General features: G+C 37.8%; 1 protein-coding gene across 2 annotated transcripts in view; it reads left to right on the forward strand.

The window, feature by feature from the left end:
- MED23 (mediator complex subunit 23) overlaps window positions 1-12,250 on the forward strand; it is a 49,408-nt gene that overhangs the window by 16,422 nt on the left and 20,736 nt on the right. For both annotated transcript variants that reach the window (XM_054022567.1, XM_054022568.1), the window contains 6 exons: window positions 4,960-5,160; window positions 6,071-6,214; window positions 8,715-8,860; window positions 9,636-9,881; window positions 10,065-10,207; window positions 10,983-11,157. In XM_054022567.1, the coding sequence (XP_053878542.1) occupies window positions 4,960-5,160; window positions 6,071-6,214; window positions 8,715-8,860; window positions 9,636-9,881; window positions 10,065-10,207; window positions 10,983-11,157 (1,055 nt within the window). The remainder of the gene's footprint in view (window positions 1-4,959; window positions 5,161-6,070; window positions 6,215-8,714; window positions 8,861-9,635; window positions 9,882-10,064; window positions 10,208-10,982; window positions 11,158-12,250) is intronic.

The following is a 12,250-nucleotide window of genomic DNA, read 5'->3' on the forward strand; positions in this document are numbered from 1 at the left end:
GGGTCCCTTAAAAATCTAAACTGGGAACTGAGCTGGTCAACATATTCATAAATGGTCTGGAAAAGGAGGTAAACAGTGAGGTGGCAAAGTTTGCAGACAATATAGAATTACTCAAGATGGCTAAATCGAAAGCAGACTGTGAGGAGTTGCAAGGGAACCTCACAAAACTGGGTGACTGGGCGAGAAAATGTCAGATGAAATACAATGTTGATAAATGCAAAGTAATCCGCATTAGAAAACATAGTCCCAATTATATATACAAAATGATGGGGTCTAAATTAGCTGTTACCATGGAAGAAAAAGGTCTTTGAGTCATTATGGATAGTTCTCTGAAAACGTGCTCAGTGCGCAGCAGCAGTCCAAAAAGGTAACAATGTTAGAAACCATTAGGAAAGGGTTAGATAATAAGACACACAATATTACAACGCCTCTCTACAAATCAGCGGTATGCCCACACCTTGAATACTGTGTGCCGTTCTGGTTGCCCTCTCTCAAAAAGATATATTAAAAATGGAAAAAGTATAGCGAAGGGCAGCAAAAATGATTAGGGGTATGAAACAGCTTCTATATGAGGAGAGATTAAAGAGATTGGACTGCTCATCTTGGAAAAGAGACAACTAGGAGGCAATATGTTAGAGGTCTATAAAATCATGAATGAGGATATGTTCATGTAACATGAACCAGGGATCACCTGATGAAATTTAATAGGCAGCAGGTTTAAAACAAACAAAAGGAAGTCAAAAGAATTTGATAAGTTCACGGAGGATAGGCCCATCAGTAGCTATTAGCCAACACGGTCAGGGACCATGCTCAAGGTGTCCCTTGCTCGGTTTTGTTACTCCCTCTGGAGCATTTGGTTCTGGTGACTGAAGAGAGAGTACTGGGCTAGATGAACTGTTGGTCTGACCCAGTATGGCTCTTCATAAGTTCTTAAAATCTTTGCTGTTCACCTTTTCAGCCAGCAGTGATGGTATAAAGATTAAAGTAGAATATCCTCTTCTATGCCTTCTCCCAAGCCAGGTTGTAGTTTCATCCCTGCCTAAATCCATTTGTGCCAGGTTGTTTGAGAAAGGAGCTGTTGATTTTACCTCGGTCTATGCATCCCGGAAATGGAATTGAAGCATGAAGTGAAAGGAATGACTTAATACAGTATTATTCAGTTGACTTTCCTTTCCCTTTTCTTTTTATCACATTTTCTGTTTGGTACTAGGAATTTGAATTTCCTGGTATTTCACAGTATTAATATGGCAAACATTATGGATCCACTGGTGTTAAGGTGTAAACTAACCCTTTGATATTCTTTCCATTCATATGTCAGAAATGGCACATACTTCTACTTACTGGGATTGAGTCAGCTCCTATTGAAGAAAATGGCAAAATGTTCATTAAGCTGGTAGAAGTAGGATCAGACTCGATACAAACGTCTGGTTGCAATTTTAACAAGCTAATTGTGAGCCTGGGTAACCACCATATTTGGAAAAGGGGGCAATTTGTACCAGTATTATCCGTAGTGTCTAAAGCATTTATTAATTGTTCCTCAGCTCAACCATCCATATCTTATTAAATATTTGAGAACTATGAGGACAGTTACATTATTTATTGAATTATTAATTTTTTTTAAAAATGTGTTTTCTCTAAATATTTTTTATTACAAGGCAGTTGACATTTTGACCAGTTCACTATGGCATCCCTAGTTCTTCAGGGATTGGTCTTATAAACTTTTTCAGAAAGTCAGAAATGGCTGTGGTAGTACTATTCTGATTTTTTTTTTTTCATATTTGTTTATGGTTTAATTGCAGTTTCAAATATAAATCCCCATTTTTCAAGCATTTAAAAACTTGTCTCAGGATGAAACTCCACTTACTAGTCTGGGAATCATTTTGTTTAACCATATTTTTAAAAAATTTATTGTAATAAGTGGGTCTTAGAAGAAAGTCTTAATTGTTTCAGATACTTTTTAAAATTCATATATAATTCCAAAAATACTCCTTTAACCAAAAAAAGGCAAATTAGTAACTGCTAGTTCTGGTATTTTAAGGAGTTAAACCATGAGGCTATAGGTATTCATGCTGTAGACCAGTCCCTGGGATATGCCTGTTTTTAATAAATTAAAGCCCCAATCCTGCAAACTTTTTCATATGTGCATAATTTTACTCATGTGAGTAGTCCAAAGCATGAGGTTTACATAGAAGTTGCTTCAAACCTTTATGTATGGAAAATAGTAAAATGCCAGATATTGAGTTAATGCTGAAAGACTGTACTCAAAAAGCATTGTTAAGCTTCTTCCCAATCCCTTGAAAGTTATTTTAAAGCAATATGAGTAGAGGATTAAGTGATCAGCTGTGTGCTTGAATTTCCTGGCTCCAAAGTTTGTCCAGCCTTGATATTATTTAAATGTTAAAATATATATTTATTAAGACTTGTTCCTTAATTAAATGTGCTGGGGATCTGACTACCATTTTGTCAATTTTATTATAAACTATAGAATAAAATGTACATTACTAGTGGAAAATTCCTACTGGAAATTCTGGCTTTCTTTTTCATGGTCATATTTTCCTGTCTATTGTATATTTTGAATAACTTTTATTTTTTAATATAGGCTAAGGTTGGTGGGCTGTTGGACATTAACCCACTGCCTATCAAGCTAGTGAATTTCAAGCCCTGTACACAGTAGTTTTGCATGCTGGATTATGAAATAGTCTGTAGTGTTGTCTGTTGCACCCTGCTCTGCTTCATAATTAGTTGCATTTGGAAAAAAGTATTCTCAACTGGTGGTGTTAATATTGCTCTTTGTAAACCTGTAATGTGGTTGATATGTGACAATGGCCTTGTGTATTTGGAAGAGAAGGTGAAACAGAAATTGATGCTTCCTTTTTTAGTTAGAAGTTTGTGTTAAGCATGCTTCAAGAAAGCGCAGCTAAACTTGTAGCTTTCTGCAGTTTTGAGCTGGCAAAGAGCATGTAAAAAAGGGGATGATGTTCATTATATTTGTCAAGTTTTCCCATTCTTGCATTTTATTCTTAATTTGAAGGAAAAAAATCCCTTTTTCATGGCAAAAGACTAATATTGGTTAAAATTAGAATGAGCATCTCCTTTCAGCAATTTTCTTTCCTTTTTTATTAAAAAGGTTTTTAGGCTGCCTGGCTAGCGAGTCAAAGAACTCCTTTGTTAAGGAAGCCCTGACATGTATTTTGGTTTAACAAAAAAAATTAAACTTCTATTTTTTAAAAAATAATAATAATAATAATAAAGCCTTTTTTGCCTCTAGAAAGGGACACTGTATTTTCATGACTAGTATTTGAGCAGCTCAGTTCCTTCTTTTCTCTCATCATTAAAGTAATACTTTTTTCTTTAATTAAGGCTGCATTATGTTACAGGAATTAGGTGTAAAAATCTAAATGTAACTATTTTTAAACCTAGTCTGTAGAATGACACAATAAATCTTCAAGCCCTAGCACTGTATGGAATGAGTCAAATGACACTCAGCTTTCACCCCCTCAGTAGCATTTAGGCTTATCATTCTGTTTGAAGATGTACAAACATAAAGTAATACACAGTTCCTTACAAAAGTGTTTACAATATAACTTATGCACAGAAAATAGTCTAAACTTGTACCAAAAAGTTGGAGGTGCAAACTTCAAGTACTGCAGATATTTTATTTTTTATATACACCTCTACCCTGATATAACGCTGTCCTCAGGAGCCAAAAAATCTTACCGCGTTATAGGTGAAATAGCATTCTATCAAACTTGTTTTGATCCGCCGGAGTGCGCAGCCCTCTCCCCCTCCCCCCCCCCCCTCCCCCCCGCGGCACTGCTTTACTGCGTTATATCCGAATTTGTGTTATATCGGGTCACGTTATATCGGGGTAGAGATATATACACACACATAATGAATATATTCTATATTTGATCATTGTTGAAAGACATCAAGGAAGAGAGAGAGTTTAAGAGGTGATTTATTTATTTGTGTGTTTAGGGGCCTTGAAATTGCCTGTGGAGAAGCTGCAACCTAAATAATTGTTATGGTTCTCATCACCGTGGTATATAAACTAGTGTGTCACCATTACTTGGGACATTAATCATGTCTAAGGCTGTCTACAACTTGGAGCTAGGGGTATGATTCCCAGCTTGACGTACTCCCACTAGCTCTAATGGAGCTAGCTTGCTAAAAATAGTGGCATAGCTGCAGTAGCATAGACAGTGGTGAGCCACAGTATGGACTAACTGCCCTGAGTACAGAGCTCCCAAACCTTAGGTATATGTACTCAGGATGACTAATCTGTGCCACTGCTCTCCACTGCCCTTGCTACTGCAGCTACACTACTGGCCGTCAAACTAGGGATCACACCCCATCAAGTGTAGGAGACCATAATTTATAAAATACAAATTGTCAATGTACCATTCACCTTTAGAATCCTAACCAAAGGCAGTTTCTTGCTGCCATTGAAATCATTGAGATTTCTGCTGTTAACTTTAATTGGAATAGAATTGAACCGGAAGTAAAAGAGATCATACATCTCCTTAAGATAGTCTATTTGAATATTCATGTTATCTTTGGAATACGTCCTCTGTTTTTAGTGGTACAATTAGTGTTTTCTCTTCATATACACATAGACTCATATTTAGAACACTTGGGCTTTGCAGGTGCCGATTAGATTCATAAATATTATGGCAGAAAAATAACATTTTGTACTGATGAAAACTGTTACACCAAGTATCAACTGAGAATTATTTATGTGTGGAGGGGCAGGGAATTAATATATGGTAGAATGTAAAATTATTTGTGACCTGTAACACAGTGCAGCTTTAATACACTGGCTTATCCTTTAACTTCTTAAGTTCAGACTTCATTTCATGCTTCCCAGCCTTCTGTCGAAATACTGTACTGAAATTGTTACCATTGTGTGAAGTTAATTGCAAAGCTTTTGGAATACTGTATCTGGTCTCTGCCTTGCAGCACAAACAGCGCTGTCCTGTGCTGGAGGACCAGTTGGTGGATCTCGTCGTGTATGCCATGGAACGTTCGGAGACTGAGGAGAAGTTTGACGATGGTGGAACCAGCCAGTTGTTGTGGCAGCACCTTTCCAGCCAGCTCATTTTCTTCGTGCTCTTTCAGTTTGCAAGCTTTCCTCACATGGTCCTGTCACTCCATCAAAAGGTACCTTTTCTGTGGCATTCTCTTTTGGTAGGATGTGAAAAGAATCTGTCTATGTGAGACTGAAGTTTGTAATCACACTGGCAGAGATGAGATGACTTATTCATGCAATGTAAATCATTGTGTTGTTCTTAGCATGTGCGCAATGTGCCTCAGGTCTCATGTGACCAGGACTCATCACCGAATTTGGTCTGCTAGTTGGATCATTAGCTTCCCCGGCTTGGGCCGAGTACTGCTGGGGAGTGTGACGTAAACACTGATTCATCCCCTGCTCCCTGTCATGGTGTTAACTGGTTAGGTCTTTCTCTTCATTGCATTAGATTACAGGATACCATTCTGTACTTGGATATGTTGTAAAATAAATTTGCAGCTGGAATTTGAAGGTGGCCTTGTTTTCTTTCAGATTATACTGTTATAACTTGTACTCAGACCAAATATTGTAGACCTAGCCTTTATAAAAAGCAGCTGATTTTCAATCCCATGACCCTTTCAGTTTTTGAGACCATTGTGCCTATGTTGTCCCCAGTTATGGAAATGCAAATCCAGTGTTTCTAAGAAGTTTTTTTTTAATGTTCCCCAACAACTTATGGAAAGCTTAACTATTTTAACTTACTGCTAAATATATATACACCTCTACCCCGATATAATGCTGTCCTCGGGAGCCAAAAAATCTTACTGCGTTATAAGTGAAACCGCGTTATATTGAACTTGCTTTGATCCGCCAGAGCGCTGCTTTACCGCATTATATCCGAATTCATGTTATATCGGGTCGTGTTATATTGGGGTAGAAGTGTATGTGAATGAATATTAAGACTTACTGTGCAAGAACTGGTTGGTTAGAGGCAATTTTTCCTCTGCCTGCAGTGTATCTATTCCTAAATAAGTTTTTTGTGTGTGTGTATTTTTTAAACAGTTGGCTGGACGAGGTCTTATTAAAGGCAGAGATCATCTGATGTGGGTACTATTGCAGTTCATCTCTGGCAGCATTCAAAAAAATGCACTGGCTGACTTCCTCCCAGTTATGAAGCTTTTTGATCTCCTTTACCCTGAAAAAGAAGTGAGTTTTCCATACAAAATTAAAAGCCAGAGTCATAATTGAACATGTTAATTAAAATGAGCCTTCAGGAGTAATAATAATAATACCTAGCTCTTAACGTGTACCTTAATACTGTGCCGCATAATTCAACAGGGGAATTACAAAAATAAAGTGAAAACTACTGTTAAGCTCAAAATTTATGTGCTGAATTTCTCTAATAATTAAATTTGGGTGGAGGGGGAAGCATTTGGCACCAAAATAAGTTGTAACTAATCTTCTAAGAATTTTTTTTATTCTGTGAAAGTCTCAAGGACTTCTTTTTTTTCCCTATCACTGTGTGGTGGCATTTCTGATATGAAGGATTTCAGTGAGTCTTTGGGTATCTGGGTTAAAACAAAATGATGCATTCTCATATTTTTAGTGAACAAGGCATTTTAGGGGTCTTGCTTGTACTTTTAAAAGCTTAGCTAACATGATTTGAAGTGATGTTGGTATGCAATTGCAAACCCACACTGTGAAGTTCCTGTAGGGGTGGAAGTGAGGGGGAAAGTTGAGGAGTGGTGGGTATAAATGACTAAATAAAGGGCAGCAATAATAGCAGCCCTCAGGGGTCTGACAACACCACTCTTTGACTGTAACAGTGTCTGCTTTAAGTTTAGGATCTAATTTGCAGATGTGCTGGGTATCCACAGCTCCACTTGCAGGCAACAAGAGCTCTAGATGCTCAGCGTTTCTGAACATCAGAAATCATTGATATTAAATAAGGTACATACTTTACCCTTAATCCTTGTACGAGCTTCTAACTGTTATTGGGGGAGACGCTCTGTGGATCAAAGGTAGTATACGGCGATAATGTTTCAGACCTGGCCCATAGATGATAATTAAGAGCTCATTTGTGGCTTTGACAGGAACCTCAAGCAAGAGGCAACACATTAGTACCTCAGGAGCATCCCAGGAAGCAGATTGTCAAGTCACAATCTGCCTCCTAGTTTAACCCTGCTTGAGGGGAAAATGCCCTGTGTGAGGCCTCATATACCTGGTGTTAGGCAGGTCCTTTGCTTGGCAGTGTGTTGTAGTGGAGGTTGGAGCCGAAGCTCTGCCCACTCCTCAGCCTGTCCTGTCCTCTTTTGCAGAGGGAGGGGTAGCTGTCCTTCAGAAAGCACTATTCCTCCTTTCCCTTCTTCCTTCTTCCCCTTCACCTATCCCCAACCACTGCTACCTCTGAGTCATGAAACCAGTGCAATGGAGTAAAGGGGGCACTTTATTCTCCTTTACTCCTTTGCACTACTGCACACACAGGACCACAAACTGGCCTTAAATATATAATTTGGCTGTCTTCACATCCTGAGTTTTATACCTATTTCATGCTGAATGCCTCCCCTGACCTAGTAGTGGGATCTTCAGCACAGAGCTATGCTTAACACAACTTTCATTTCAGAACTGCCGTTCTTCTTTTCTCCTTAAGAAAAAATTAATGTTTTCTCAAGTGAGAGAATGGGTGGAGTTTTTAAAATCTTTTCCTGCCATAAATAGAGTAAATACGAAAATATCTTACTGCAAAAAGGGCCCCCATACAAGGGCACGTACCACAAAAGTGATACTAATTTTGTATTCTGACTGGCAGTTATCTACCACACTGCTTTCCCATCCTGAAATGCACACTGTCCTGATTAGTTGCTGAAGTTGGGCATGGGGATACATGCTCGCGCACACAAATAGTTTCTGTAATGTTTGTATGCATAGTTCCCATTGCCAGCTGTGAGAGGAGCTCTCACACTTGCAGTCAGACATCCTGCACATTGCACCCTGCTTGCAGTAGCTCCTGTCACTTTGGATTTATGGACAGGCTCTTTGTGCATTTTTGTAGGAGCGAGAACTAAGTAAGAACACTTACTTTTTGATATTCCTCTGTCCTTGGCTTCTCTGATGTGCATCAGTATATAAAACCAACTGGATTTTCTCGCTTTCTACAAACCAGTTTTGAATGCCATTTACGTAAATGGAGCAGATTACATCTTTTTCTTGTGGGATATTTGACTGTCAGATGCAAAGGCATCCTTTTTCCTGATGGGCTATTAATGGAAGTTTTATATTGACTGTCAAACTACTGCTATTCTCTGTCTTTCTGTATTATATCTCTCCATTTCCATTTTTGAGCTTTTATATCCCATAAACAATCTCTGAAATTTGTCCTATGCAAAACTGAGTCTGAAAGCATTTGGTTTGTAACAAAAATATATATTTAATTCCCTTGACTCCTATATATTGTAAATGTAAGCATTTATTCGCTGAAGTTTTTGAATGCTTTATTAGGTTCTCTGGGTAAAAACTAATAGCCAGATTCAGTCCTTGGTTCCTTTTGTCTTCAGCTGACGTTGTATGCATATGTGTGAGACAAAAATTTGTCAGATAAGTGTGTTGTTCACTCTTCTGTGCATCAGAAAAAGCCACTTGATCAGTGAATGTTAGTTGTTACAAAAGGTTATACATACAATATGTAATTTGTGTGTTCTTTCTTTAGTGTATTCCTGTACCTGATATTAACAAACCACAGTCAACTCATGCCTTTGCAATGACCTGTATCTGGATACACCTGAACCGAAAGGCTCACAGTGACAACTCCAAATTACAAATTCCCATTCCTCATTCTCTTAAGCTTCATCATGAGTAAGTTTGGTTTGTTTCAGTTTTTGGTTGCTGGTGGTTGTTTTTTTGTTTTGTTTTGTTTTTTGTTTTTTTTTAATTCCATATTACTGCTTATTCCTAGTCAGGACCAAAGAATCAAAAAAGAAGTTCCAAATCCATGTTTAGTATTTGTCTTGTGTGATATGACGCCATGTAACTGAAAAAGTGTCTCTTAAAAAAATTAAAGATGAATTATTTTGATCATGTTTTAAAGGACTATTGTCAGGTAGCTCAAGCACAAATGAGTTTCACATAAATTAATGTTAAATATTTTCATGGCGTTTTTAAGAAAAAGAATTCCTCTTTTGACTTTAAGCATGTTTCTGTTTTCCTTACAACTCTACCATTACACTTGTGCTAGTTATTGAGTACCAGAAAGTGAAACAGACTATTTTCCTGTTCAAAGTGTGTGAAATGCAAAAAAGTAAACCGTTAATAAATGGTGAATAGTAAATTATGTTTAGTTTTCAGTTTTAATAATCTAAAATATAACAAAAATAGGATTATTTAAATAACTTTTACCCTGACACATAACTGAACAATTGTCCCTTTACCCAAGACTTATGAAGCTATCATAATATTTACCTGCCTGGGCACAAAATCCTAATCACCTATTTACTATGATAGCTGAATGAACTTTACAGTGGAGTTACATGAGGGATTAATTTGGCCTCAGATTTGCAGTTCAGATATGTCTTGTTTTTCTTTCTCTTTTTCTTTTCTTTCACTTAACATTTAACCTGTCTTGATTATGCAGGTTCCTACAACAGAGTCTAAGGAATAAAAGTTTACAGATGAATGACTACAAGATCGCCTTATTATGTAATGCATATTCAACCAATTCAGAATGTTTCACATTGCCTATGGGTGTTCTAGTAGAAACTATTTATGGTAATGGCAACATGAGGATACCTCTTCCAGGAACAAATTGCATGGCTTCCGGATCTATTACCCCATTACCAATGAACCTCTTGGATTCGCTTACAGTTCATGCCAAAATGAGGTACAATATGGTTTTAAAATGTAATCAATTTACTTTTACCTGTGGATCTTCATGTAAGTGTAACTGTATAAAGAGGAAAGTTCATTATTTTGTTTGCTTCTTTTGTATAGAATGTCTATCTGCTTATACAACTAATTTCTTAATAGTTTCAAGTACATACTTTTTTATTTTTATTTTTTTCAGTCTTATTCACAGCATAGCTACCAGGGTGATTAAACTGGCCCATGCAAAGTCTAGTCTGGCCTTGGCACCAGCACTTGTGGAGACATACAGTCGCTTATTGGTTTATATGGAAATAGAGTCCTTGGGCATCAAAGGCTTTATCAGTAAGAATTTTTTTTATTTAATAACACTTTATATTTCATTAGTACCCAGAAGCTATAATCAAGGTCAGAGCCCCACTGTTCAAGGGGCTGTACAAATACTTAGGAAGAAACAAAGAGTTGCTGCCCCAAAGAGTTCATATTATATAGCCCTAATCCTGCAATAGATTCTACAGGAGAACACCACTGTGCTCGTGTGTCATCTATTGTAGCATCAGGGCCTAAGTATTATGACTGTTGTGCACAAATATGTTGTTGTCATCTACAGGTTCTCTCTTAAGCTTAAGTATACTTAATTGGTCAAGCTCAACATGCAACTACATTTTCACTTTACTTATTTGTACGTCTGCACTATATTGAATTTTTAATTAATCAGTATGGAGTAAATGTAATGCACACATCTGAAGAGAAATAACACTTATTAGAGATGATACTTGCACGTGTAGTGTTAGAGCTGATTCATTCTTTTAGTAGTTTATGGCTTGCAATTTAATATGATAACTGTGCTTTTGCATCAGGTATAGATTTCATTTTCATGTCACATGTTAAGAGGAGTTGGTGATGTGGCAGTATGTTTTTCTTAGGATAGACTTAAAATGCCTATAACTAGATAAAATATCACTAAAGATTGCCTGATCATGTGGTTTAAATGGGAGAGGCATCTAGCTACTTGGAACATATTTTATAAGAGGGTGTATATTTGCACATATGAGTAAAATAGCCTTTTCCAAATGATGTCACTGGAGAATACTTGATCAATTCTCTTCTCTCTTATTAGGTCAGCTGTTGCCAACAGTGTTTAAGTCTCATGCTTGGGGAATTTTGCACACACTGCTGGAGATGTTCAGCTACCGTATGCATCACATCCAACCTCACTACAGAGTACAGCTGCTGAGCCATCTTCATTCTTTGGCTGCTGTGCCACAGACCAATCAGAACCAGCTTCATCTCTGGTGAGTGAGGGTAACCATCACTAAACTTTTATCCCCTTCCTTAGTAATGTATTGAAAATCCTGCAGGATCTTTACATAATAGGTTGTCAGTGTTTGCCTGATACACCCATCCTGCTAGCAGCTGTTGATTCTGCTAGGAAAATGTTAAACAGGTTCTGCTGAATCAGAAGCAGGTGGCTTCCCTGAATATAACGGAGAAAGATACTATCAGGGTTTGGACTGAACAGTAGGGCTGGCCAGAAGACAAGAATTCCATTTTACAACAAATTTCAAGGTTTCAGCATTTGGTTTTGTTCCATTATGAAACCAAGACTTTCAAAAGTCAGAGAGAGACCGTCCCACCACAGAGTAGCAAATAGCCCAGGAGTTAGGGCACTCTCACTGGGATGTAGGAGACCTGGGTTCAAGTCCTTGCTCTGTCTGATTTGCAGCAGCGACTTGAACTTGGCTCTCCCACATCCCAGTTGAGTGCCCTAATCGCAGGGCTATAGAGTTAGTGTCACTCTTTCTAACCCAATGAATATTTAATTATTAATACAAAGTGGAACCACACCAGTTGGAGAGATTGGGAGACACCCCTTGCAGAATACTCAATAACTCAGCAATTAGGGCTTTCATCAAAAAAATTCCCGACCAACTCCTCTGAGAATCCTGTGGTAGAAGATCAAGGTGCAGTCAAGTGTGGGGAAAAGGCTTGCGTTGAACTTAGTTGTTGAAAGGTCTTTGTTAATAAAGCAAAACCCTAGGAAGGGTATGAGCTGTTAATTATCAAGCTCCTTTGTCCAGATCAGTTTTCTCAGTTGTTACCAAGGAAGTCCTTCTGACTACCTTCTGATCTCTTAGCCCAAGTACAACTGTAAGCTTAGTAATTACCCATCTCTGCTCAGAGAGCAGGGGAAAAGTGAGGGGAACAGGAAAGTGGAGGAATCTATATTGTCATTGATTATGTGATTATGAACTTTTGCATGTCTCTTGAAAGATAAGATCATGGCAGAGACCTGTCAATGCGGAACTAGAGGCACACAACTAGAAATGAAACAATTTGACTCCGCGCTGTAGGTGTTTCAGTAAATTAGATGATACAATGACGATA

Source organism: Malaclemys terrapin, chromosome 3, assembly GCF_027887155.1.
Source record: "Malaclemys terrapin pileata isolate rMalTer1 chromosome 3, rMalTer1.hap1, whole genome shotgun sequence".
Classification (NCBI taxonomy): Eukaryota; Metazoa; Chordata; order Testudines; family Emydidae; genus Malaclemys; species Malaclemys terrapin.